The following is a 27,997-nucleotide window of genomic DNA, read 5'->3' on the forward strand; positions in this document are numbered from 1 at the left end:
TTTTGACGTGGTTAAAACCCTCAAATAGGGAAACAGTCCACGACCTGTCCCAACGTGGGTACTACAGGCAATTTATTAATCAAAGAATGAAAATTTACATAAGCTTCTCTCATGCACGGATTACCCGAACAATGACCCTCCATGCGCTTTAAATAGAACTCATGGACCAATCGGGTGTCAAGCCACGGATCAAGTGTCGGTAATACCGAGGTGAGAGTGAACCGTCAGATCACTACATATCGTGACCGTCGGATTGTAAGTTACAAAATGTACAACGGTAAAGAAACACACTTTACCTAACTCTATACCTAACTCTAAACTAGACCAAGTTGTACTTAACTATTTCCTATGTGTCGGAATATCCTAACAGAAACATACTCCAACTTACCTCTGATTTGCTGCGGCTTGATCTGATTAAGAAGACATACCCACGCTACCCATAAATCTGCCCTTAAGCACCTTCGTAGCTGCCTTAAAGTTGCAACCTTCTTCCACAGAGAATCCACACCAAAACACAGAGAAGAATCTTTATCATAGATCTGCACTTCAAACACTGTGGCTAGGGCTTGCTCTTTTCTGCAGCTAGGGTCTTGCTGTGGCTAGGGCATGGCCTCTTCTCTTGACTGCGGCTAGGGCACCTCTTCAACTGCGGCTAGATCTCCTTCATGACTGCGACTAGGGCTTTCTTAGATGACTCTTTCCACTACGTTCTCCTTGAGAAAAGAGAAACACAAACAAGTGGAGAGAGATCATGAGATGATATGTGCCTCAAATGACCTGAGCTCTCCTCTATTTAAATGCAATGTTGAGGTTGAGCTGGGGCTAATTTGCTTGCTGGCCGACCTTGACAAATTGTCAATAATACAAATAAATTATATCTCCATAAATACATGTTGGAATCAGATGATAATTAGATCAATCCTACACCTCTCAAAGAGAGGAATCCAAGAGAAATATCAACACCCATAAATAAGTTGACCCACATGGAGTTTGGCCTTAGTTGCCAATTTTAACAATTCCCCGAGAGCAACAGTAGTTGTTGGGGAGCTAGAGATCGAAGCAGAGACAGTGGGGGGCAGGGACAGTGAGGCTGGAGGAAGTTTTCCGGATCCAACAAGTGCATTTGTAGAGAGGCCGAAGTTTCTCCAAGAGGCTGTGCAGTCGTAGCGCAAAAGTGTCAAAAGGTAGTTCTATTTGTTGAGAGGGGTAGAAGTCTTTAGTTCCAGAGGTTGGTAAAGAGTTCGAGAGTGCCGGAGAAGAATTCTCTTAGCCAGAAACAAGCAAGAGGACTTGATTAGCAGACGATTCAGGCAACAAGTGCAGTAGGCATATTCAGGTTGATGCAGGTCCTGCGTAAGCCCAGTTGGACAACTTGCTTATTAGTGACAATTGAGAGTCGGAATTGGCTGGAATGAGGGTAATTTCCCTCTAGTTATTTTTGTGATTATTTTCTCTACAAGATAGCCAGATTTCAACATCTTGATTATTGAATTCAAAATTTCTCACTGTTGCATAATAATAAAACCCTCATCTACTGCATCGGTTTTCCCAAGTCGAGTTTTTCTGGGGACATTTGTCCACAAATAATTGTCTCATTTTTTTTTGTGTGTGCTAGATTTTCTCAGTTTCCAATGCTATTTTCCTCCACAATTTTATTTGTGAAAATCACAGTGTGAATGATTTGATATTTGCTGTAGTAGACAACAGATAAATTGTTAAATAAATTAACAATTAGAAAAATAATTTCCGGTTGGTGTGAGAGATGAAATTTTCACACTTATCTTAGGTGATCCGAATGATTGTATGATCTAACAATCTTCTCTTAAGAAATATATAGAGTTTGCAAGGTCCCTGGCCCTTGGTCTCCAAGTTCACAGACTGTGGGCATAGGCTGACCTTGTTTGGGCTTCAGGAAATTTATGTGGTTTTCTTACTTTGCTAAGGCTGTGGTTAACATCTATCTTTCGAAATATATTAAGCTATTGTCATTATCATAAAAAAAAAAAATTATTCTTCAAAAATATTTCAAGCATTGTATATTTGTATATTTTGTAAAAAAAAAATTCTAACCCTAGTTTTGCAGTTGGGGGTTTGGGATTTTTGATTTTTTGTATATATTGGGGTTTTGGGCGCTTGTGTTTTCATTTGTGTAGGTGATATTCAAGAAAACTTGTTGGGTTAGGGCTAGATCTAGGCCCTTGAGGGTAAGATTTAGTCTATCCAGTGTTACTTGGGAGTGGGAGCGGGAGCGGGGAGCGGGAGCGGAAGCGGGAGCGGGAGCGACCATTTTCAGAAGCTCCCGGTTTGGGAGCGAATCCCGGAGCGATTTTTTAAAAATATATATATTTTTTATATTTTTTAATTTTTGATACATATATGTCAACAAAAACATGTAGAATGATGAAATAGACATAAAAAACATAAAAAAACATAAATTGATCATTGAACCATATCACATCAATCATCTAGAAATTATAATCGTCATCAACCTTAGTAAAATAATAAATTAAAATAACATTCAATTCAATAACATTTATCATCATTGATCACCAAAGTAACAAGTTGTACTTGTAAGCCAAGTTTAACCATTACAAGAAGTAATATCGAAGATATTTCTAAGTCCTAACTTCTAACTGTTAACATGATATGAAATGTTAAAAATTTATAAAATGAAACATGAATAATGAGATGAAATGAAACAACTTTAGTCTTTCACAAAGCATCATATTCATAATTCACAATCATTACCAATGAGTTATAATTGCCAAGGCCCAACTTCAAACTTCAAATTTTCATTGTCACAGTGATATAATGTTTACAAAAAATATCATAATGTCATAATGATATGAAAGAGTCAAGAGTCAAGAGTCAAGGACTCAAAACTCAACACTGAACAGTTATGAAAACTAAAGTGACAAGTCTAATAGAAACTAAAAAAGACAAGTAAACTGTAAATCTACAAGTGGCCCTTGCCACGAGAGTCTCCAGGAGTATAAGTAGGTCTTGGCGGTCTTCTAGGAGTCTCCCGCCCAGACCGACGACCAGAACTAGAGCCTCCACGCGAGGGTGTCGATGGAGGTGGCGACAACAATGGAACAAGACTCGGGCCCCGAGAACTGCTACTGGATGGTGGAGGTGGAGGTGGCATGGCTGCTGCAGCTGCTTCAGCTTCATCTCGTACAAGCTCATCTTCTAGTTCTTCCATATGTACAATGCCATCCTCTAAATTGTCGTCCTCAGGGTGATTGTCCCAAATTTTATATGTGGGATCTTCATTAGCCCGATCACAATAATGGCTCAACAACCTCAAATTGTAGTGCACATAAACCAAGCTTTCTGCTCGGTTTTCGTTGAGCCTGTTTCTTTTCACATTATGTATATAACTGTAGGTGCTCCAACACCTCTCTGCAGAAGAAGAATTTACAACCTGTGCAAGAACTTTCAATGCCAATTTTCGCAAAAGTCCGTCGCCGCCATATGTTTCCCACCATGTGAGAGAATCAAATTTATCTTTGTCGTCCATTGCATGGAAGTTACCATACAAACCACTGCCAGTGAAGTATCTGCCTATTTCAAGGCGCACAGCTGCACATTCCTCCCTGTCAGGCACCAACTTTTCTAATGCATCCAGATATCCTTTAGTTACCTCTCGATCTAAATGGGGTTTGGTCCTAACACCACCCCCTGCTGCAGGTTTGCCCAACCAAGAATCTGAGTAGTATTTTGGCGTAAGGATATACGCCAAGCAATGTAGTGGAAGGTTAAGCTTTTTCCACCATTCACACACACAATCGTGAATCAGATTGTACAAGTCGGGATCTCTGTTATTAACAATGTCTTTTATTTCCCCCAACATGGTATCCATTTGCTCATACACCTCGCCAATCACTGGTTTGTCTGTATCTGCAAACCGAATCATGTTATAAATTGGCTTGGTGAAATCCAATACCTGTCTCACAGCTGTCCAAAACTGCCCATCAAGAGCGGCCTCCTCCACCGTTTCAAAACCTGCAATGTCAGCTACATTTGTAGCCCTTTCCTTTAACACCTGCCAATTTGGACTTGATACCATGCTAGCTAAACCCTCTCTTACCTTCAAAAGGCGCCTGAAGGTGAGGTAATAGCTACCAAATCTAGTCCTCGCAATCTTCAGCAACTCCAATCTCGAGTGACTGCGGAAAAGGCCATGGGTATTGCTATGATTTGTAATAAATTTTATCATTTTTTTTCCTCTCTTGTACAAATCCCCAATCCATTGGTATTGTTCATTTTTGTTTTTGACAATATCATGCAACAGAAGGTTCAATGTGTGAACCAAACATCCAGACCAAAATATGTTCGGGTATCTATCCTCAATAATTGCTCCCGCTGCCTTACAATTAGGAGCATTATCAGTGATGACTTGGATGACATTGTATGGGCCAATACGCTCAATTGTTTCAAGCAATGCTTCTGCAATGTTGATAGCGGTCTTGAACTTGTCTGAGTAATCATGTGCAGCTAGAAAAATGGGACCACTTCGGGACACAGCAAGAACACTTATCAATGGCTTGCCTTTTACATTTGTCCATCCATCAGATACAATGGACACCCCATTGTCAGTCCAAGAACTTGTCATTTTATTCAAAGAATGTGATATTTTTGCTTTTTCATGATCAAGGCCAACTGTTCTTGCCTTGTCATACCCAGGGCTCTTGTATCCTTTAGGGGCATCATTTATGGCAGAAACCATTTCGTGCCAATAAGGTGAGCGTAGAACATTGAATGGTATCCCATTTGCATAGAGGAACCTGTAAATTTTTGAATCCACATCATTCCTACACCCCTCATCAAGGAAATCTGATATGGTTCTACGGCGTAAAGATGATGACCCTGAGCCTCCATGTCCATATCCACTGCCTTGGGAGGATGCTGAAGGAGTTCTTTGTGAGCTTGGTTCAAAGAAACCCCTTGATCTTTTTGCTTTGTATTGGGCGTCCTCCTCTTCCTTTATGTATTTGGCTCTATCAACTGTTGACACCGCGTCGCAAGTTCTGATTCCTGTTTATTTCTCTCCATCCCATGCCCTTTTCCCGCAAAGGTGTCTTCTCAAACGGGTGTATGAGCTTGTGAAATCAGTGTTGCAATGGGGGCAATGAAATTTAGTGGTTCCACCCCCTCTCCCTGTTTCAGGCCTCTGAACATATTTCCACAATGGAGTTTGGTCTTGTTTAGTTTTTTGACCCTCATGTTCACCCTCCACATCCTCCTCACTGGGGTTTTCACCTATTTGACTTCCTCCGGCTTCTTCATCCACCTCTTCAGTGTCAGGCCCCCTCCGTTTCCTACTCTCCACCACCATAATAACCAGAAAGGGGACCAGGAAGAGGAAAATGCCAATAAAAATGCTCAGGTCCATCGTGTTTGATGTTTGTAGGGTTTGAGTCTTGAATCTGCAAATTAATTTAGTTTATTGGGATTAATTCATTTAATTTATTAATTTAATTTAAATTAATGATCTTTAAACTCAAACAGGTAAATGAAACTAACCAAATTAACTACCTAACCAGCTAAACTAACTAAATGATTAAGTTACTTACCTCTGCAAGCTTGCTCCTCGCTCCTTGGCACTTGCTCCTCGCTCCTCAGCTCTGGCTCCTTGCTCCTCAGCTCTTGCTCCTTGCTCCTTTGCTCTCAAACTCAAGCTCAATCTCATTGAAATGATTTTGTTTTGGCCCATTGGGCTTATAAATCCAAAAAAATTAGTTTAATTTTTTGTTTTTTTCGGGTCCGCGGAATTTTTTTCCGCCGAATCGCTCCCGGAAATTTAAAATTCGCTCCCGGAGCGTTTTTTAATGCCCGGGAGCGATCAGGGAGCGGTCGCTCCCCGATCGCTCCCGGGCATTAAAAAGCGCTCCGAGAGCGCGGGAGCGATCGCTCCCTGAAGCGCTCCCTCACAGACCAGGGAGCGCAAATTTTTTTACGGGAGCGCGCTCCCGAAAATCGCTCCCGTCCGGGAGCGATTTGGGGAGCGCGCTCCCGACCCGCTCCCGAGCCGCTCCCGCCCGGAGCGCGCTTCGGGAGCGGGTTCGTAGGGGGGGGGGGCGCTCCCCCGCATCACTGAGTCTATCAAATTTTTTGTAGGGCTAGCATCAATGAATTTTGGGCAAATATTTAAGATCTGAAACAAATCCAAATTTTTGGTGAGGGTTTTGAGACTTTTGAAGCCTCTAGGCCCTGCGTCATCCTTCACCCTAGCCGCAACCATTTTTTGCCTCATAATCCTAGCCGTGGGACCCATAGACCTAGCCATAGGCTTCTAGGGTGTCGACTTGCCCTTCCTTGCATGGCCATGGGCTTTTTGAGGCCTTTAAGACCTAGCGAGTCATTTGGGAGTTCTTGAAACCCCCTCAGCCTCCTCCTTTAGGCTTGCCGTAGGCTTGAGGGCCTCCCTTTAGCCCTCCGCTAGCCCTTTCTTCCCTTGCCGTGGCCTGCAAAGGCCTTCCTCCCTTGCTGTATGTCCTTTTCCCCTCTGTTCGACCCTTCTCTTCTTCCTCCCCTTATCCCTCCTTCCCAAGGTTGCGGGGGAGCGGCTCCCCCCCCTGAACCCGCTCCCTTTGGGAGCGACTTGGGAGCGACCAGGGAGCGTGCTCCCAAAATCGCTCCCGCATGGGAGCGAATTTCGGGAGCGAATCTGGGAGTGAAATTTTCACTCCCTAGCCTTTTTTACAATTTTTTTTGTAGTAACATTCCAAATGCAATTTTTTTCAAAGAAATAAATAATTTTTTAGTGGGCCATCCTACTTATCAATCCTATGTCCCTAGTATTGATACACAATTCATGGTAATGTTAAATTATTAAAGTAAAAGGATATTACCATGAAATGACTCAGGATGTTTGAGAGTGGTTCCGACCTCATTGGATTTCATATGGAGAAAGTAGAATTTTAGATCTCTAGCAAACTTATTGGTTTTTCAAGATTTCAAGATTGGGGGGTTTGCAATGTTTCCATTGGATTTTGTCATGTATTAGGGTATGGAACTCGTATTTAATGAAGAGCATCAATCCCTCTATGTACCTTGATGTAAGTGACATTGGTTGTCGAACTCTTCTATCATGACCCTACTAAAAATGTAACCATCACTCGAACAAAATCTTGCCTTGACATGCTATGTTTTTTCTATCTTATGTTAATGAGGGTGATATTAATGACAAAGATCTTGATTTTCCAACAGGTTTCAAAAATTAGACATTTCTTGCGGCGGCAGAGGCCCAAGCATTAGCAATAGATAATAGATTTACTTGTCTTTTCTAGTTTCTAGTAGTTTTTATAACTGTTGACTCTTTCATGATTATTATGATATTTTTTGTAAACAATATATGACAATTTAAGTTCGAAGTTTGAAGTTGGCAATTATAACTCATTGGTAATGAGTTATGAATATGATGCTTCGTGAAAGTTGAAAGTTGTTTATTTCATTTCATTTCATGTTAGATATTCTTTGTTGTAATGGTTACGCTTAGCTTACAAGTACAACTTTGGTGATCAATGATGATAAGTGTTATATATTGAATTTTGAAAGCTTGAAACTTCAAGATTGATGAATCATGAAACTCAATATGTTGTATGTTACTAACTTGTGGACATGGTTGATGAAGATTATAACTTCTAGATGATTGATGTTATATGGTTCAATCTACGTTTTTATGCTTTTTATATCTAATTCATCATTCTACATGCTTTTCTTGACATATATGCATGAAAATAATATATATATATATATATATATATATATATATATATATATATATATATATTCGCTCCCCGATTCGCTCCCAAACTGGGAGCTTCTGAAAATGTCGCTCCCGGTCTCGCTTCCGCTCCCGCTACTCATTTTCGCTCCCACCCCAAGTAACCTTGCTCCATCCTCTCTTAGCTGCAGCCTCTTTGTGGCTTGCAGCAGGCCTTTATGTCCTTAGAACCTTAGACCGCAGCCCTTTAGGGCCTCTCGGCCCTTCCCTTAACTTAGCGGCAGCCTTTCCAAGGCTTGTCGGGAGGCCTATTTGGCCTCTGGGCCTTAGCCGCAGCTCTAAGAGACTTTCTGCCCCCTCTCTCTAGCCTTTCCCTTGCCCTCATTTGCCTCATTTCATCCCTGTGGTAAGCATTTGATTTCTGGACTGAATATTGGTGTGTTTTGCAGAGGTATTTGGCACAATTTTTGGTGTTTGCAGGTGCTCCACTCATTGGAAAAATTTGGGCAAGGTGGGCAATCTTTTTCTAGGCCTAGGGCTATTGGTTTGCTATCTCTAATCCCTTATTCACCTCACTGTTTACCTACAGCAGTCTCATCTCTTCCTAACAGTGATAACAAACACATCTAAGTGGCATAAAATTGATTTGTAAACTATCTAACACATTAATAAGTCACTTAAGAAAAGTGGGCATTGTTCATTTCGCATAGATCAAGTTGTTTTAATGACTGCCACCTCTGCATAATAAGAAGGCCAATTCATCTAAAGTCTTGTGTTGGAAAAGTTAATTTGGCATTTGGGTTTATTTTACATCTGATTTGTCACTTAAAAGGGCTATAAAATTTAAGTAATCTACTGTTGTCCTATTATTCATTGAATATCAGAAGTGACATAATCGTCTCCTCCTTGTTTGCATTAAGAGGAGGTGATAAGTTTAAGTGTCTCTTGGCATTTGGTTCACTGTTTTCACAAGTAGCTTACTGCTGTCATAACATTCATTTCTTGTTTGGATAGCATTGGAACCTAAGTAACTTAACGCTTCTATGCTTCATGCTCTAATTGCTCATTGTGGAAAGGATTTTCTTATGTTGTTTAATGTGCTATCGTTGTTTAAGCATTGTATAAAACTGTAACGTTCTCTTGTCTTGTGAGTTCCCATAAATTTCAATATGCACATAAGATCACTCTCCAAAGCATTTTGAATCTCAAGTGGTATTTTGTTGAATAGTTTAGGCTACACCAATTGTCATTTTAAGATCTAATTGTGTCTAATCTAATTGGCATTATTCTAATTGTGTATCATTGAGCAATTTGTGATGTTGGCTAATTGGGAATCAACATTTGGAATCTAAAGTTTTAAGTTGAAGATTTGTGGAATAACCAAGAGAGCCTCTAATTGTAAGAGCATTGCTAATCTTATTGAGAAAGAATCTAATAATCATTGTCTAAGTGCTCACAACTCAAAGATTGGTCAATCTAATTGCATATCTCTTGATAATTGTCTTGTTAGCATTGAAGAGACTAATTGTTAAATATTGGTTAAGAACATTTACAATCTTATTGTCTCAGACTCTCATTGTTCTAAGTGGATAAGTGATCTTGCTCCCTTTTGACATTATTTGTTTTATATTGGCAATCTTTCTTTTAGAGCATACACCTTGTGATTATTAAACAAATTGTATCGTGGGCATTTCGATCTTTTGTTGGCACTGTTGAATCTAAGCACTTGTCTTATGGTTGAGATTAGCTTTTCTAAGCATTGTTAAGTATTTGACATCTTAACTTGAAAAGAATCATAACTAAGTACTTAAAGAAACATTTAAGTAATCTCACCTTAAGAATCACTCATTCACCTTGCATTTTATTTTAGGACTAGTCTTGTATCTCAATAACCTACTGTTGAAAAATCTAGGGCAGAGCAATTAGGTGATTTCTCTTCTTATGATAACTGCTTGTGAATGCTTTTTACTTCTTTAGATTATGATCTTCTCTTTACTTAGATTATTATAGTGTTCTTCTTCATCAAACAACTACTAATGCATAAACAATAAAGAGACAAGAGACAAAATGTAGACAATCAGCTAGGGCCAAAACCTCTCCAACTTGAGAAGAAAACCCAAACGAATTCTTCTTCTTATAGAGACTTCAATTGATGAATTCCAAGACCAAGACCTAGACCTAGACCTTGACACAACAACCTCTCCAAGACCAAGTCACAAGACACTTCTTCACTGCTTTTTCTTCTTGCCTAAGTCAACACTTAGTCAAACTACTTTCCTTTCTTTGAATTTCGGCTACCCTTCAGATTTCAGCCTCTAGGATCAGGTCTGCAACTTTTCGGCCTCCTCAGAAACCCTAGATGCAGCATGTGGGAAGTATTACCAACAATTTCATACCCTTGTTCCCTTCGCTTTGGATGGAGACTTCTTCTACTTCAACTCGGCCTGCCTTCTTGACTTGTCCTCTTCCTCAATTTGACCTTCTAATATGATTGTCACAATCTCGACTTTTCCTGCAGTAGATGATACCACTCCTCTTCGCTTGTGTTACAAATATTAGCCCAAAAATAGACCGAAACTAAATTGCCTTCTAGATCTTCCTTCTTTGCTTGGAGAGAGACTCTTCTTATGTGGTTCTCACACTTCTTTCCTTGATCCAGATGCATGACCGAATGCTTTTCTAGTTGAGGCCAAGCTGCCCTATATATAGTAGTCTGTCCATAAAGAATAAGCCGACTTGAACAGGTGCCTAGGCCAACATCCCTTTTCGAGAATCCTCCTTATGCCGACTTGAAGGTGAGTTTGTGACAAGTTCTTGGAGGGTATTTGACATAATCAAAATAACTTTTTACAATGTGTAACATGTCTTCAATACATGAAAATAACTCCCTAGAGTTTATGATTTGATGACCAACCCTAAAGGCTCACAATGGGAGCCTTAACTAAAATAAAATTCCTTGATCATGAAACCCATGAGTCAAGCATTACATATGAAGACCATCCAGATATCATCCCAAAATAAGGAATGAACATTAAATTAAAAAAATTACCTTTGTGATGGTCTTTCGTCATGACATCTTCTAGTTTGCATCAACATTCTGCATACACATTGACACATCTCCAAAAGATATATACTGTCAAGGGTCTCTTTCTTTTTCAGACTTCATTTGAGTCTTCATATCTTTCATGGAGATATCCTATTCAAATCTCTCAGTCCCCGGATGTTGATTGCCTTTTCCATAGTTGCATATTTCATGATCTTTTCTTCTTTCTTCACACATTTCCTATAGGAACTTCTAGTCATAGTTCCTCCAATTTTGTCAACCACCTCATTTCATATGAGGACATATTATGTTGATTTCATCTAGACAATGTGTGACCCATGCCTTCCTTCATCCTTTCAAAGGAGGAGATCGTTTCTTTTGATCACGCTCTCGAGATAGAGCATTTTTGGATTTTGGTGGGTTTTTGTTGAGGAGCCGGGAGTTGAAGTTGCAACATTTTATGAGCACGGGGCCACATCAGGCCGAGTTCTAGTCCCTTTGCTTCTTCAGTAGTGCTGGTGAAGAAGAAGGATGGAACCTTGCGCATGTGCATCGACTATCGGGCGCTCAACAGGAAGACATTGAAGGACCGGTACCCCATACCCTGCATCGATGAGTTGATGGATGAGCTTAGAGGAGCCAAGTACTTCTCTAAGATAGATCTGCGTTCAGGGTACCATCAAATCAGGGTGAGGGATCAGGACATCCCCAAGACAACCTTCCGATGCCATTATGGGCACTTCAAGTTTTTGGTCATGCCCTTTGGTTTGACCAATGCCCCGACCACCTTCCAGTCATGTATGAACCATGTGTTTCGGAGGCAGTTGAGGAGGTTTGTATTGGTGTTTTTTGATGACATACTGATATACAACAAACTTGGGAGGAGCGTCTCCAACACCTAGAGGAGGTGCTGCGTATTTTGGAGAAACAACAATTTTATGCCAAGCTATCCAAGTGTGAGTTTGGCCTAACTGAGATGCTCTACTTGGGGCACATTATTGGCGTAGATGGAGTGAAGGTACATGAGGAGAAAATACAAGCTATTCGAGATTGGCCGGTACCTAGAGATGTGACAGCGCGAGAGGCTTCTTAGGCATCTGCACCTACTACCAGAAGTTTGTCAAGGGGTTTTTGTAGTTAGCAGCTCTCACGAATTTGACTAAGAAAGGGGCTTTCACATGGACAGATGGGGCACAATCAACTTTTGATCGCCTCAAGGAGGTGATGAGCAGTTGTCCAGTGTTGGCACTCCCAGACTTCTCCCAACCCTTCACCGTGGAGTGTGTGCATCAGGAGAGGGAATTGGGGTAGTATTATCTCAGGATGAGCACCCCATTGCTTTTGAGAGCCGGAAGCTCTTACCCCATGAGAGGTCATATTCTATATATGATAGGGAGATGTTGGCCATTGTGCATGCCTTGGCCAAATTTTGGTAGTATTTGGTGGGTAACCGATTCAGAGTGAAGATTGATCACAACAATCATGGGGCAACAAGCCCTCAATGACAGACAACAGAGATGGGTCAGCAAGGTGCAGGACTATGATTTTGACATAGAGTATGTGCGGGGGAAACACAGTGTAGTGGCCAATGCCCTATCCAGGAGACCTGCATGCCTCTCACTCATGAGCATTTGCCATGATTAGAAGGCCCAGTTGCTAGTAGAGTACTCCAAGATTCTAGAGGGGACCCACGCAAATGAGCGCTACCATGTGATGGACGAGGTCATCTACTACAAAGGGCACATATTCCTGGTACCCAACTCGCAGTTGAGGGAGAGAGTGCTCCAGGCAGCACATGACTTGCCATTGTCAGGACATCAGGGGTTCAGAAAAACATACATGGTAGTCAGGGAACGTTTTACATGGAAGGGCCTCAAGGGGGATGTGTTGAGGCACATACAGGAGTGCGAGGCATGCCAGAGGAACAAGGGGGAGCTGATCCACCCTGCCGAGTTATTGCAGCCGCTCCCCATTCCTGAGGGGAAGTGGGAGAGTATCTCCATGGAATTCATCACTGGGCTCCCCACAGTACATGGCAAGGATTGCATCTACGTGGTAGTTTTTCGGTTGACAAAGTACACCCATTTATTCACCATCCCGACCCAGTATTTAGCTTCACAGGTTGTTGAGCTGTTCTTCGGAGAAGTCTTCCAGTTGGATGAGCTTCGCAAGAACATAGTGAGTGATCGGGACAATAGGTTCATGGGAGTATTCTGGCAGGAGCTCTTCAGATTGGTTGGTACTGATCTCACCCCTAGCACAAGCTACCACCCTTAGATAGATGCCCAGACCGAGCGAGTTAATCAATGGCTGGAGGGGTACCTTAAGAACTACGTGACTGGCAACAGAGGGCTTGGATTCGATGGATGCACTTGGGCGAGTATTGCTACAACACCACCCATCACATGTCTATTGGTATGACCCCTTTCCATGCCTTGTATGGTTATGATGCATTGTCTTTTGCTGACATTGTTTTTGGAGACAGCCGGGCCCTAAAGGCCAAAGATTGGATCCTGGAGAGCCAAGACATTCTCAAGGCTCTCAAGGACAACTTAATGGCAACACAAAATCAGCAAAAGATGTACGCTTACAGGCACCAGAGTAAGAGACACTGAGGAGGGGGACTTGGTGTATCTCTGACTACAGCCATGTAAACAGTCCACCTTGAAGAAAAAAGGAGCCGAGAAACTACAACCACGTTTCTATGGGCCGTACAGGGTGGTCAGACGAGCAAGAGAGATGGCCTACAAGCTAGAGCTTCCTCAGGGAAGCAGGATTCACAACATCTTCCATGTCTCATGCCTCAAAAAGGTGTTGGTACGACATGTGACAATTATAGAGTTACCCCTAGTGGACGATGAAGGACATTTGGTTTTGGAACTGGAGGCCATCTTGGAGACTCAGGAGAGGAAGCTGAGGAGCAGGACCATCAGGGAGTTTTTGGTGCGATGGAAGAACTTGCCAGATGAGGATGCCACATGGGAAGGTGAACACATTTTGGAGCATCCAACGCTGAAGTTGCTTGAGGGAAAGCAACATTTAGGAGGGGAGGACTGTCATGTCCCTTCCCAAATATATTTGTAACAGGTTTTGGTCTCCCCACAATTTTGCATAAATTTTGGTGAATGAAGGAACCCATGCATTTTTTACTTAGGGACTTAGGAGAAAAGAGGTTGAATTAGATTGCTAGTGGAAGGTGGGGGCCACCCACGTGGGAAAACGCACTTGGGCAATTCGAATTGCCTTGGAGGGGAATCAAATGGCTTGGGAGAGGGGCCCACATGGGGAAAGGAAGGCTCACGAAGATATAAGGAGGAGGAACTCCCCAACTCAAGGTATCATTTGACCATTGAACTCATTTGTGTTGCTTGAGCTGCTTAGCCGAGTTACCAAGCTGTTTAGCATCGAGTTTTCTAGGCGGGAGACTCAACCTTTCTTCGGGGGACTTCGAGTGCCACCCTAGGAAGGCAATTCGTACTACCTTGGAGGAGAACTGGAGGATTTTTACAGCCACATCACTCAGCCTTCGATTCAACAGTGCGTATTTCTGGGCATGCAGGAGGGGAACACGCAGTAGTGATTTCGGGGTGCTCCCGGGCAGCATTTGCCGGGAAAGTTTGGGAGTTGGAGTTTCATCAGAAGATCAACCCTTGGGGAGAGTTTTGGATTGGGAGATTGCTGCTTTTGGGCAGCTCGACTTACAGTCATTGAGGACTGTGTAGAGGGCCATTCCTGGGCTCATGTGGGAGTTGGGGGAAGGAGCTACAAAGCTGGAGTCAGCTGGGAGAAGAGAGGAAAGCCATAGGGGACAACATCTCAGCATTTGGGGGTGATTTGGAGAGCCTTTTCAGCCATTTCTAGATAGGTCATGATTTGCAGCGTGAGGAGGAGGACGTGGTACTTGGGGGTCGATTTTCAGGGGTCTGAACTAGGCCAAACCCTTTTTGTGTTTTGATGGGTTTTTGTTGAGGAGTCGGGAGCTGAAGTTGCAACATTTTCTGAGCATGAGAAGTGGAGTTTCCAACACATCCTTTCCAACATGCAGTGCAGTTTTCTGGGCAGCGCAGATCATCTTTGGAGCATCAATTGGGTAGAACTAGGGCCATCATTTGCTCTCCTGGGTTTTGTCACGCTTGTGCCTTGAGACAAGCCCAGGTGCACCATTCCATCACTATTGTACTTGCAGTGTTATTATGGGTGTTTACTTATTCTGTCTCATTGCTGGATGTTGGTTTGCTTATTTGCTTTGTGTATCACTGAATCTCCTAGTTAGGAACATTACAATCAACAATTAGGTCAACACATGTATCTAGGATTCCATCATCATTCACAAACATATCATAACATGTGTTAGTCAGATCCAATGACATAAATATCAATATATTAAAGTTAGACATATAACAAACTTGATCAAACTAGGGTTTTGACCGGACAAACTCATATATGCCTAGGATTTCATTCCTAGGACATTATCTAAAATAAGGGACTTGCTTATACACCCTACCAAACCCTAAGGATCTAGGGTTTCAATACATGACACAACAATCCCTAATTTAGTAAAACTTCAAAGGTTTGACATTTTAGTGATCACCATTCAACCCTAACAAGTTAGGGCTTTCATAACCATACCAAAACCCCAAACATGACATCATCAAAGGATCAAACAATTTTCTTTTGACTTCAACAATAACCTTAAGTAGTTTAGGGTTTCACACATAATCATCAACGTACCCTTAAATTAGGGTTTTCACAAATAACCTTTCTAGGGTTCCACCAGAGTAATCAAAGATATGAGGAGGGTAGATTTATCTAATGATGGATCACCCAATCAAGAATCTTTATGATTCAGGAGGGCTAGACACAACAATGTTAGTAATGTAGAATAGATTACCAAAAAGAATAAATATACCTTTATCATGAAGAGAAAAAAACTTATGGTCTAAGGCATACCTTTGTTTCTTAACAAACTTTGTAATCCCAATGCCTTGTCTTGTGAGGCCTTCTTTCATAATCCTTGAGTATTCAGTAAGCCTTTCGTTTTTTTCTTAACAAACCTTGTAATCCCAATGCTTTGCCTTGTGAGGCCTTCTTTCATAATCCTTGAGTATTCAGTAAACCTTTCCTAAACAAGGAAAATATGAATAAAAATGTGATTAGTATTTAATATAAACAAACTTCGATAAGTAAGAGAAACCAAATATAAAAGATAATACAAGGAGTAAGATACTGATCTTTGGAAAGTGGTGGGGGCTCCCTCTTAATCCAAACTTGAGGGATACAACATTAGGGATAGAGTCCCTAACAAGTAGGTCTTTGACTTCGGATCCTTCCATCTTGTTCTTTTTTTGGTGAAACTTCTTCGACAAAGTTTGCTTGATCCCTATTCTTTTATTCACTGGATTCTCCGGACAATCCCTTTTATAGTGACCCATCTTGTGACGACTGTAACATTGACCCTTTGGACTTCTTGAAGGTTTCTTTCTTCTCGTGATGAGCGGAACAGTCATTCGAGATTTTCTCTTCTTCACTCTCCTCGTTGATTACTAAAGATATCTTGACTCCTTGACTCCATGCATTTCATCCACTATTCAGCTCATGGCCAAAATCTTTATTTCTCTAAACTTTGCTGTCTTCTCTTCACTTGATTCATTTGTATACTAGATCCAAAACTTTATTCTTTTTGAGGATTAGATCTATCCTCTTTTTCAAGACCTGTAATTTGATGCTCCTTCTAATTTGTTCTCTCCCCTTACAGAGTTAGACATTGTCCTTGAAGGTAGTAAACTCCTTTCCTTGTAATGTCTCCTTATATGAACCCTTGCTTAACTTCTTGAGATCTTTCAATAGATCTTGAACTTGCATTTTTCTTTCTTCTTCACCTTAGCTCTGATACCATGTTAGAAAATCGAAAAGGCAGAAATATTTTCTTATACTTGATAATTACTTGTGAGATTCTTGTGTTCTTATTAACTTTCTTATGTTCTTCTTTTATCTTAATTCATCAAACAATTACCAAAACAATAGCATGAATATCAAGGACAACAAATATAGGTAGACAACCAGGGCAAAACCCCAATCTTGGAGAAAACCCAGTCAACAATTCTTCCTTCAATAGTTTTCCTGAGATAATCCAAGATTCTTGACATAGACACAAATTTCCTCCACACCAAGTCAGTTCTTTCCTTTTTCAACAGATGATCACTTTCCAGTATTGTGTTCGACCTAGATGCTGCAGTAGCAATAACAACACTTCAATGTAGTAGTATCTTTGACCTAGCAAATTCGATCTTAATTTAACAACTTCGACCTTGAAGCACTTAGCTCTTCAACCTTGAAGCAACACTTCTACCTTGAAGCGATACTTTGACCCTGATGCCATACTTCGACCTTGATGCCGTAACAAAACTTCTTTATGCTGTAATAGAACTTCGACCTTGATGTCGTAACCCATAAAATCACACATTTGAGAGAGAGAGATTACCCAACAATCTTTGATTCTTCAATTCTCCTTCTTCCACAGCTACTTTCCACTTTTTCATGGCTTTTTCTAGGAGATCGAACTTGTGTGTGTGATTCTCCTCCAAATGAATCGAATTGCTTCAATATTTAGGCTTCTGGTGAGGTCAAATTACTTTTCTTGAGGCCGACTTGGTGTGGAGGTGACATAATTCATTTTTGACTCAAAAATAATTCTTTTTACATGATTCAAAAGCCTAAGAAGGGCCTCTTTAAATGTTCAATGACTCTATTGACTTAGAGTAAACCCTAGAATTCCTAATGGGGACTTTGAACTAAAACATGATGACCCAAGCATGAAACCCATGCTTTAAAACGTCATAATAATAATAATAATAATAAAAATATTTTCTTCATTCTTTTGATAAATACATTTCATTGTGACTCAAATACATTTATGAAGACCGATTCTAGTTACATATTTCAACATCATCAACAATGTCCTTCTCAGATTCCGACACAGAAGGACCTTCTAATATGTCCATATCATCATCTTTCTTTGGAGGAGGTGGAGGAAGGTCTCTACATTTCCCAAGGGCAACATCTTCATCGAAGGTCACATTTGTACTAAACTCAATCTTCCTTTGGCCATAAATTTATATTCTAAATGCTTTAGAATTTTCACAATACCCAACAAACGTACCTTTCTTTCCGGTGGCTTCTAGCTTGTTTCTCTTATCCTTCGACACATGAAAGTATATGGGGTAACCAAATATCCTGAGATGACCAATACCGGGCTTCGTACAAGTGAACTTTTCTCCGAGAGTTTTGTTATCTAATGCTTGATGAGGAACCCTGTTTTGAACATAGACCATTGTATTTGTTGCCTCTCCCCAAAGGAACATCGGTAACTTTTGATCATGCAACATAGCTCTAGTGTGAAAATTCCTTAATAGGAACCCCTACTGCAGCAAATTGATGTTACTTCTACTTGTTAATTCATGCAAGTTATTTACTATGCTCTATCGTAAATATCGAAGAAAATACATCTGCAACCTTCACTTAATTAACATATATGCGGAAACAAAATATTGAGCAAGAAAGAAAAATACAACACATAGGACAGTTATTTTCGGACAAAACGTCCCAGGAAATACCCAATGAGGGAAAACTAGTGCAACAACTCTGATGGTTTATCATTATTTAGCAATACTTTTGAATACAAGTCTGGATGCCCTTCCACAATCCAGTTATAGAGAAAAAGACACTGGCAAAAAACTTAGTGAAATTACCTCACTTCACCTAACAAATCCCTTTGATCCGACAACAGAAATGACTATCCCCGGCTACAACTGCACTACCCCTTTGCAGTAAATTGCGTGAGCCTACATGGAGCTCTCTAAGGCTTTGCGTCAGCTCTGCGCTTGGTTTCACTGCCTCCTGGAGCTTTGATGTCAATGTTCCCGACTGATCTGACTGCTCCCTGACAAGTTTCAGATTCCTGCAGGAGGAAAACTCTTTCTCTGTGCTAGCCCTTCTGGCACTGTATCAAGCACTGTGTGGGCCCTCCTGGCCCAGCGCTAGTCCTCCTTGGGTCTGTGCTGTCTCCATTGGTGTATCTCTGCGTCTCTGCCGAGTATTCAAGGTTCCAGAGAAGATCCTCCAACCCAACTATCCCCGCCCCTCTGTTGCAAGAGATCTCCTCAATTGATTTGTCCTCCCAAGAACTTCTCACTTCATAAAATTGATTTCTTGATCTCTCTCGGTGTATCTTCCAAATGACCCTCAAGCCTATTCTTATATCTTTCTGTTGGACAACCAACGACCTAGATTACATCCTAATCAAAGGTTCAGATTGTTTTAGCTTGATCCATGGCTTTTTCTAGAAGGTTCACCTCTGATTAGATTAATACCCATTAATATTTTAATTTTCCTGACTTAGGAACCCATTAAAAATATTAATTATTTTAATAAAATCACCTATGTGTGGAATTTCCCAAAATACTTTCTGGGTTCTTTGGAATAACTGTGCACAAACCTCCCTGCAAAATTTGAGGCTTAGAGCACATCCGATGCTGCCCCAAATCAACACTCCCTCTTAGACAGGAATGTGCTCTAGCAATACACTGCCTCTCTGCATACAGCTATGTCTCTGAAGCATCGTCTCTGAGCTGTTGATGTCTGACTTGCTGTCCACCAACCAATGTGCTGCTACTGCTACTGTATCGCTGCCAACTCTACTTCTGTCAACACTGCATCCATACTACAACCCCCACTGCATCCGTGCCGCTGCTGGTCCTGACACCCAACACTGCATGCATATTACAACCCCCACTGCATCGGTGCTGCTGCTAGTCCTGACACCCAACACTACATCTACACTGCAACTCCCTCTCAAATGTTGCATTTGCTATGCTGCTAGTACTGCCACTTCTAACACTGCAACTTAGTTGTTGAGAGAAGCAACTGAAAACACCCAACTTAGTTCTCTGTGCTAGCCCTTCTGGCACTGTATCAAGCACTGTGTGGGCCCTCCTGGCCCAGCGCCAGTCCTCCCTGGGTCTGCGTTGTCTCCACTGGTGTATCTCTGCCTCTCTGCTGAGTATTCAAGGTTCCAAAGAAGATCCCCCAACCCAACTATCCCCGCCCCTCTGTTGCAATAGATCTCCTCAATTGATTTGTCCTCCCGAGAACTTCTCACTTCAGAAAATCGATTTCTTGATCTCTCTCGGTGTATCTTCCAAATGACCCTCAAGCCTATTCTTATATCTTTCTATTGGACAACCAACGACCTAGATTACATCCTAATCAAAGGTTCAGATTGTTTTAGGCTTTAGCTTGATCCATGGCTTTTTCTAGAAGGTTCACCTCTGATTAGATTAATACCCATTAATATTTTAATTTTCCTAAGTTTAGACTTAGGAACCCATTAAAAATATTAATTATTTTAATAAAATCACCAATGGGTGGAATTTCCCAAAACACTTTCTGGGTTCTTTGGAATAACTGTGCACAAACCTCCCTGCAAAATTTGAGGCTTAGAGCACATCCGATGCTACCCCAAATCAACACTCCCCCTTAGAGAGGAATGTGCTCTAGCAATACACTGCCTCTCTGCATACAGCTATGTCTCTGAAGCATCGTCTCTGAGTTGTTGATGTCTGACTTGCTATCCACCAACCAATGTGCTGCTACTGCTACTGTATCACTGCGAACACTACTTCTGTCAACACTGCATCCATACTACAACCCCCACTGCATCCGTGCTGCTGCTGGTCCTGACACCCAACACAGCATCTACACTACAACTCCCTCTCAAATGTTGCATTTGCTATGCTGCTAGTACTGCCACTTCTAACACTGCATCTGTACTGCAACTTAGTTGCTGAGAGAAGCAACTGAAAACACCCAAAACTAGACAAGTATCCAGTGGATACACCTCAGTGCTGACATCTTGACTGCTGCTAGTCCCATGCTGCCTTTGAAGCCACTGCGTTGTTGAAGCTCTGCACTCGCACTGCTACCTCTCTTCTATGCTTTGCTTAGTCTCTAGCTCTTCTAGCCACTGCATTTTTCGCATCAACACTCCATGGCACCAACTGAAACTCCACCATCCCGCTACTCCTGATCATGGGCTCTCGTAGCAAGGTGACGATCCAAGAGGTGGGCTCCTCAAGGATCCTGCCCATCTACAGTCCTTCTAACTGCAACTCTATATCAACCCACCTCCTTCCTGGAAGTATCTTGATTGTTATGGCGAACTCCTCGTCAATCTTCACAGTTGCAACCTTGAGATCATGCTTCTCATACTTGTCCTTTTTCTTCAAAGAACACTGCGATGCATAGTGGTCCATCTCGCCACACCTGAAGCACTTCACCTTGGAGACATCCTTCTTTTGTCTTTGTTGCCCCTGTTGTCCCTTCGATGCAAGGGCTACATTATCCTCTTCCTCCACTTTGGGCTTCGACCCACTGCTATTGCTACTCCCGTCAAGTTTGACCTTGAGCAGGTCTCTCCTCAACTCTTCTTGTTTCAGAGCTGCCCACATCTCGTCCCAATTTGGCAATGCTGCTCTGCCCAGGATGCTTTGGACAAAGATTTGCCAATCATCTGAGACGGAGTTCAAAGCCAGTCTCACTAACTTCGAGTCCTAAGGTGTATGTCCCGCATCTGACAGCTCATCACGGGTCTCCTTCAGTTTCGTGAGGAATGGATCCACATGTTCTCCCTTCTGCATTTGAGAAAATGTTAGCTTCTGCTCTAAGTACATCTTCCGCTGCTTAGAAGATCCCTTATACAAGGTGGCCAAGGCATCCCATATCTCCTTAGCAATCCCTTTGCTTGCAATGTGGCACACCACATGATCCTTGACTCCATCCAGGATCATTCTCTTCACCTTATCCATCTCAGCTCTGTACTTCTTCATCAGATTTGCATTTGCTGGGACAACTACCACATTATCAGCATACATCTTGAGGGCATGCTCATCTAGAAGGAAAGTCATTCTAGCCTTCTAGATGGCATAGTTGGAAGCCTTGTCCAACCTGTCCTGATCCCTCAAGCCACTAGTTGCCATATCCTCCAAAAATTGTCGAACAACTCCCTCTTTCTCCCTATTGCGTAGCTCCTAGGCTGCCTTACGCACTCCCTGATGGAGCTGGTAAGTTGCTGCTCCTTTGCTGCTCAACAATTGAGAAATGCTGATTTCCTCGGCAAGAAATCATTGAGGAAGTATTCCCTCACTATGCTCTATTGCTTCTTTCTTTTGATGTCTTTTCAGCCCGACAAAGTTGCATACTGGAAATTTTGTGTCCACCAACTTTTCCTCACACTGAGGCTCAACGCTGCTCCCTTTGCCACGGGAAAATTTGAACTGGAAGCTCTTTCTCTCCATCAACACACTTGGAGAGAGACTACCTCGAATTTTCGACTCTCTGGTTAGAACTGCGCAAACCCTATGGGGTTTCGTCTTGCTGCCTCCTGTAACTTTTCAATTTCCCCTTCTGCTCAATGCTAGGGTTTCTGGTTCTGCTCGTCTTGTCTCACCTGCTCTACCTCTGATACCATGTGAAAATTCCTACACCAGAATCCCCACTGTAGCAAACTGATGTTACTTCTCCTACTTGTTAATTCATGCAAGTTATTTACTGTGCTCTACGGTAAATATCGAAGCAAATACATTTGCAACCTTTACTTAATTAACATATATGCGGAAACAAAATGCTGAGCAAGAAAGAAAAATACAACACATAGGACACAGTTATTTTTGGACAAAACGTCCGCGGAAAAAGCCAATGCGGGAAAACCAATGCAGCAGCTCTGAGGGTTTATTATTATTAAGTAGTAGTTCTGAATACAACTCTAGATGCTCTTTTGACAATCCAGTTACAGAGAAAAAGACACTGGAAAAAAGCTTAGTGAGATTACCTCACTTCACCCGACAAATCCCTCTGATTCAGCAACTGAACTGACTATCCCCGGCTACAATTGTGCTGCCCCTTCACAGTAACTGCGTGGGCCCGTGTGGAGCTCTCTGAGGCTCTACATCAGCTCTGCGTTGGGTCTCATTGCCTTCTAGAGCTCTGATGTCAACCTTCCCGATTGATTTGGCAGCTCCCAAACAAGTTTCAGATTTTTGTAGGAGGAAAACTCTTTCTCTGTGCTGACCCTTTTGGCACTGCATCAAGCACAGCGTGGGCCCTCTTGGCCCAGTGTCAGTCCTCCCTGGGTTTGTGTTGCCTCCACTAGTGTATCTTTGCCTCTCTGCTGAGTATTCGGGGTTCTAGAGAAGATCCTCCAACCCAACTATCCTTTCCCCTCTGCTGCAAGAGATCTCCTCAATCGATTTTTCCTCATGAGAACTTCTCACTTTAGAAAATCGATTTCTTGATCTCTCTCAGTGTATCTTCCAAATGACCCTCAAGCCCCTTCTTATATCTTTCTGTTGGACAACCAACGACCTAGGTTACATCTTAATCAAAGGCTCAGATCGTTTTGGCTTGATCCATGGCTTTTTCTTGAAGTTTCACCCCTGATTAGATTAATGCTCATTAATATTTTACTTTTCCTAAGTTTAGACTTAGGAACCCCATTAAAAATATGAATTATTTTAATAAAATCAATTACGCGTGGAATTTCCCAAAACGCTTTCTGAGTTCTTTGGAATACCTGTGCCCAAGCCTCCCTAAAAAATTTGAGGCTTAGAGCACATCTGATGCTACCCCAAATCAACATCTGGTAGCCTCCACAATAGACCTGTTCTTTCTTTCAGCCACTCCATTTTGCTCAGGATTGTAGGGTACAATAGTTTCCTTCTTAATACCTTCCTTCTTGCAAAAGTCAATGAACTCATTTGAAATGTACTCACCACCATTGTCGGACCTGAAGACCTTGATTTTCTTCCTTGTTTGATTCTCTATCAATGCCTTGAAGTCTTTGAACATATCAAAGGCCTCGTCCTTGTGCTTCAAATAGTATATCCATGTCTTCCTGGAGAAGTCATCAATGAATATGATATAATAGAGATGGCCACTAAGAGAATGCACTGGCATAGGTCCACAAAGGTCAAAATGAATGAGTTGAAGAATATCATCCATCTTTTTCCTGCTAGAGGGAAATGGTCCCCTTGTCTTCTTTCCATTGGCACATACCAGACATACTCCATCATGACTCACTTGAACATCAGGCATCCCAGAGACTCGCTTCTTCGACTTCGATAGGGCTTCATAATGTAGATGTGCCAACCTTCGATGCCATAGCTCACTTTGGTGATTGGTGTCATGGACCATTTCGAGTAGAGGTCTCCCATTAACTCTATAGAGCCCTTCAACTCTAGATCCCAATGTGAATGCTTCCCTCATACAGGATTCCCCAGGCTATGTGAGGACTTTAGCTTTTATGAAAGCTACTCTCATCCCTTTGTCTTCCAAGGCATAAATAGATACTAGGTTCTTCTTTGGTTCTGGGACACATACATTACATCTTGAAGAAGAATGGATTCTCCATAATACAAATCAAATTTAATAGAACCAAAACCTTTCACTTGATATATAGAGTTATCCCCAAGAATGATCTTCAAATCTATCTCCCTTTCATCCATATTGGAGATGACTTCCTTGTATCTAGAGAAGTGTCTGGAAGCCCCACTATCTAACAACCAGTTGTCATGCGAATATGGAAGAGCAGAACTAGAAGAAGCGAAAATAGGAATATATTTAGATTGACTAGCAGCTGCATTATTTCATACCTGGAATTTCTTGCTCTCTTTTGAGGACGATAGCTTCCTTCTCGATCATCAGGTGTATCTCTTCTTAATCTATTATCACCGCTTCTTCTATCATCGTTTCTTTTTCTATCATTGTACCTGTTATTGTTGTAGCCTCGAATTGATCTTGGAGCATCTCTCTTTCTCGGGTAGGCTCGGGCATAGTGACCTTCTCTTGGAGTCCTTCGATTCGTGAGAAGACTTTCTTTGATTGGATGGTCTCCCTTTACCTTTCTTTCTCTTATCTCGAGTAACAAATGCGGAGGGCTCTCCTTCTTCACGCTTTTGAATTTTCCCTTTGTCAATCATCCTGATCTCCTCTTGAGTCCACTAACGAACGAGCTCATTAAATGTCGGGAATACATTATTGTTGCTTAGAGTTATAATGAAGGTTTCCTAAACAGGAGGAAGACATCAAAGAGTGACCAATACCAAATCCTTATCAGATACCTGCTCACCTGCAATTTGCAATTGATCCCTTAAATGGGATACCCTCATGATATAGGATTGCACAAATTCTCCCTTGTTCATCTTTATCTCTTTGAGTTGATCCTTCAAAGAGAGGATGTGATTCAAGTTGTTGACCTCATACATCCCGACCAACTTGTCATACATATCCTTAGATTCCTTTAAGTTACCAACATAAACAAGCAAATGATCTTGTAAACCATCAATAATAATCTTCTTAGCTTTGAGATCACCTTTCTTGTACTTGGACTTGATAGCAACAGAAGCATTCACTAGAGGCTCAGGTACCTTTCCTTGTACATATTCCAAAACATCGTTGTCATCCAATATGACTTCCAACCTAATTTTCCAAGTAGCAAAGTTAGATGAATCACCAAGCTTCTCATTATCCTTGAAGTAGGAGGTAGACATCTTGACCAAACCAATTAGGATTTTTCAACTTCTTTCAAGAATGATTGCTCTTGTTTCTTGTCTCCTTGGGCTTGTCTTCACCTTAGCTCTGATACCATGTTAATTTACCACTGTTCTATGTTGTTACAATCACTTTAGCCCAATTCTTATCTTTAATTAGCAATCTTTCAAAACAATTTAATCTTCCAATGATCAATAACAATTGTAGATAGAACAATAAATGCAATGAACAATAAGAGACAAATAAGAGACACTAAGTTGGTCAAAGACCAGGAAAAACCCCACAAAGGGGAAAACCCTTTCAAATTCTTCTTCTTATTAGATTGTCATAAAATGTTCAGCAAAGAGAGAGTACAATATTCCAATTCTTCAATCACAAGACTATCCAACAAAACCAACCAAACAATATCCAAGAGATGAGCCCAACAATAATATTGATCAGAGTCAACGTTCCAAGCCTGTGGTCAAATCTCAAGATCTGCGGTCAACTGTTAACAGAAACCCTAGGTCCAAACCGCACGGAGCTAGAGATCATGTGGTTGGCTGAAATGCTCCAAACGCAGGGAACACCCTGTATGCATGCAGCTACAAACAAAAATTTTCTGTTCCAACACTGCGGCTACAAACCAAAGCTCTAATTCAGACGTGCGAGTTTGGACCCTGCAATTTTGGACCTGTACGAATCAATTTCCGTGGACCAACTTCAGACCTGTGTGAGCCAAACCAAAGAAGAGAGAGAAGAAGAAGATCCTTGATGATGATGTCCAAAAGAGGTTCTCTTGACTTGTATTTATAGCCATCCAAGGGTGTCCAATTTCTCTTTAGGGCCAACCTGTCCTTTTGAGTACATGAGGGTTTTATATTAAAAAAATATTTTTCTTTAGCCAAATTAAATTCTTCCAAGGGCTAGGAGGGGTCTTTCTTGACGAGGAAGGCTGTCCAGAGGAGGGGAATTTGTCCCTGAGCTGCCAAATTAACAGCCATTTAGAGGCTCATTGATTATGTATTTTGTTGCTGATATGTATTCCATTTTGTTCCATTTTGATATATTCACGCTTGCATGGTATATAGACTGAGCAAACTTTGCATATTTTGTTTTTAATGTTTTGCAATCTTGAAAATACCTTTTTTGAATAAAATTTTATTATTTTATGTATTTAAAAAAAAATCAGTTTACTGAATCTGATTCCGGTTCGAAAGTCAGTCTGATAAGTGGCGGGTTTGAAGACCAGTTCTGGTTTTTAATTCTATGGTTCTAATGTGGCATATATATGTATTTTGTTCTGTTAGTTTTTCTTGGGCTATCGTGTATTCAATGTTGATTACTTATCGTGCATTATCTTTGCAGACCCACTGTGATTTGATATAACCTGTTTGTCAATGAGATTCATGACTTTATGATTGTTGTGTTTCTATGTTGATACCTTGTTTACAGGCATTTGAGCATTTGTTAGAGCGGCAACTAATCACTTTCGCAGATACCAGAGGGCAAAACATTGCTATAGGATTTCGTCCTGTGAAGCTACTCATTTCTTCTCATGAACTTCATGATGGGCTGAGAACAAGTCCTGTCTGTCCGGTAAAGATCTATTTTATTGCTAATCTTCTTTAATCGTACAGCAATTTCTTGCCTTTTAGGTGGATGACTCGCTAACCACATTGTTTTTACTTTTATTCAATAGGTTGTCTTGCGTCAATGGTTTGATCATGAAAAATTTAAGTGATATCTCTACTCCCCGACCTATGCAAATGTGAGTACCACTGGTATGAATTAAAGTGAGATGAATTGATATTCTTTATCAACTGGTATGATCTTCTAGCAGTAAATATCTTGAATTTATGTAAACAGGAGTTTTGTTTTACCCATACCAGCAGCTCACCTTTACAGTCACCATGAAGGATAAGGATTGATTACACGCTAAGTGATTTTGATTTAGCACATCAAGTTGATTCTTTGTATCCTTGACACGGGAGACTGCAGCCATAATGTCATCCTGACTTTCAATTAGACGATGCCTATGCATGAGGCATGACACAGTAGTCGTTCGATATAGAAGGCCATTGTCATGCTTCGAAAGGCGAAAATCAGACACAAGTTCAATCTTCCATTTTTAGCTTTCAGGAGTGGATCTGTTCAATTTTGTGAAAGAGTGAAATTCTGATCAAAAGTCCATGTAAAAGAACCTCATTGACAATGTAAAAAGTCTTCCTATTTGGTAAACCATGTGCCTTTTATGCACATGCGATGAGTTTTCTTTTGATCTAAATTCTATTATTGACTTCTTGAAATTCTTCATTCACAACATTTTAGTCTTCAATTTCAAAATATACAACCTGGAAGCATAAAGCACACGAGTAGGAAATAACTAATGCAATTGGACTTGATATTTGACCACCAGATAAATATTTTTGGCATATTTCCCCAAATTTTTCTTTCATGTGCATACCTAGACATTAATGGTTGCGAGATGTATCTGTATGTGCTTAAACAAACAATGTACACGTTGGAATGGTTCTTTTTATTATTTTTTGGATAATCTTTAGTTTTCTTTTGGCATATACTACAAAATATCAAATCACCATCTTGATTTTAGTATTTTTGGAGAATTTAATGCATAAATA

The 27,997-nt window shown here is 41.1% G+C and overlaps 1 protein-coding gene across 3 annotated transcripts in view; it reads left to right on the plus strand.

Moving 5' to 3' along the window:
• LOC149215203 (origin of replication complex subunit 4-like) overlaps window positions 1-27,424 on the plus strand; it is a 357,971-nt gene extending 330,547 nt beyond the window's left edge. For 2 of the 3 annotated variants that reach the window (XM_089392543.1, XM_089392542.1), the window contains exons 16-18: window positions 26,811-26,954; window positions 27,058-27,126; window positions 27,225-27,424. In XM_089392543.1, coding sequence (XP_089248669.1) covers window positions 26,811-26,954; window positions 27,058-27,099 — 186 coding nt within the window. In that variant the 3' untranslated portion in view covers window positions 27,100-27,126; window positions 27,225-27,424. The remainder of the gene's footprint in view (window positions 1-26,810; window positions 26,955-27,057; window positions 27,127-27,224) is intronic. The other variant, XM_089392544.1, reaches the window with a different exon arrangement.
• The last annotated feature ends 573 nt before the right edge of the window (window positions 27,425-27,997 follow it).

The sequence above is a fragment of the Pinus tabuliformis genome, chromosome 1_1, assembly GCF_031772625.1.
Source record: "Pinus tabuliformis cultivar Carrire ecotype Pingquan chromosome 1_1, CPIR1, whole genome shotgun sequence".
Taxonomy (NCBI): Eukaryota; Viridiplantae; Streptophyta; class Pinopsida; order Pinales; family Pinaceae; genus Pinus; species Pinus tabuliformis.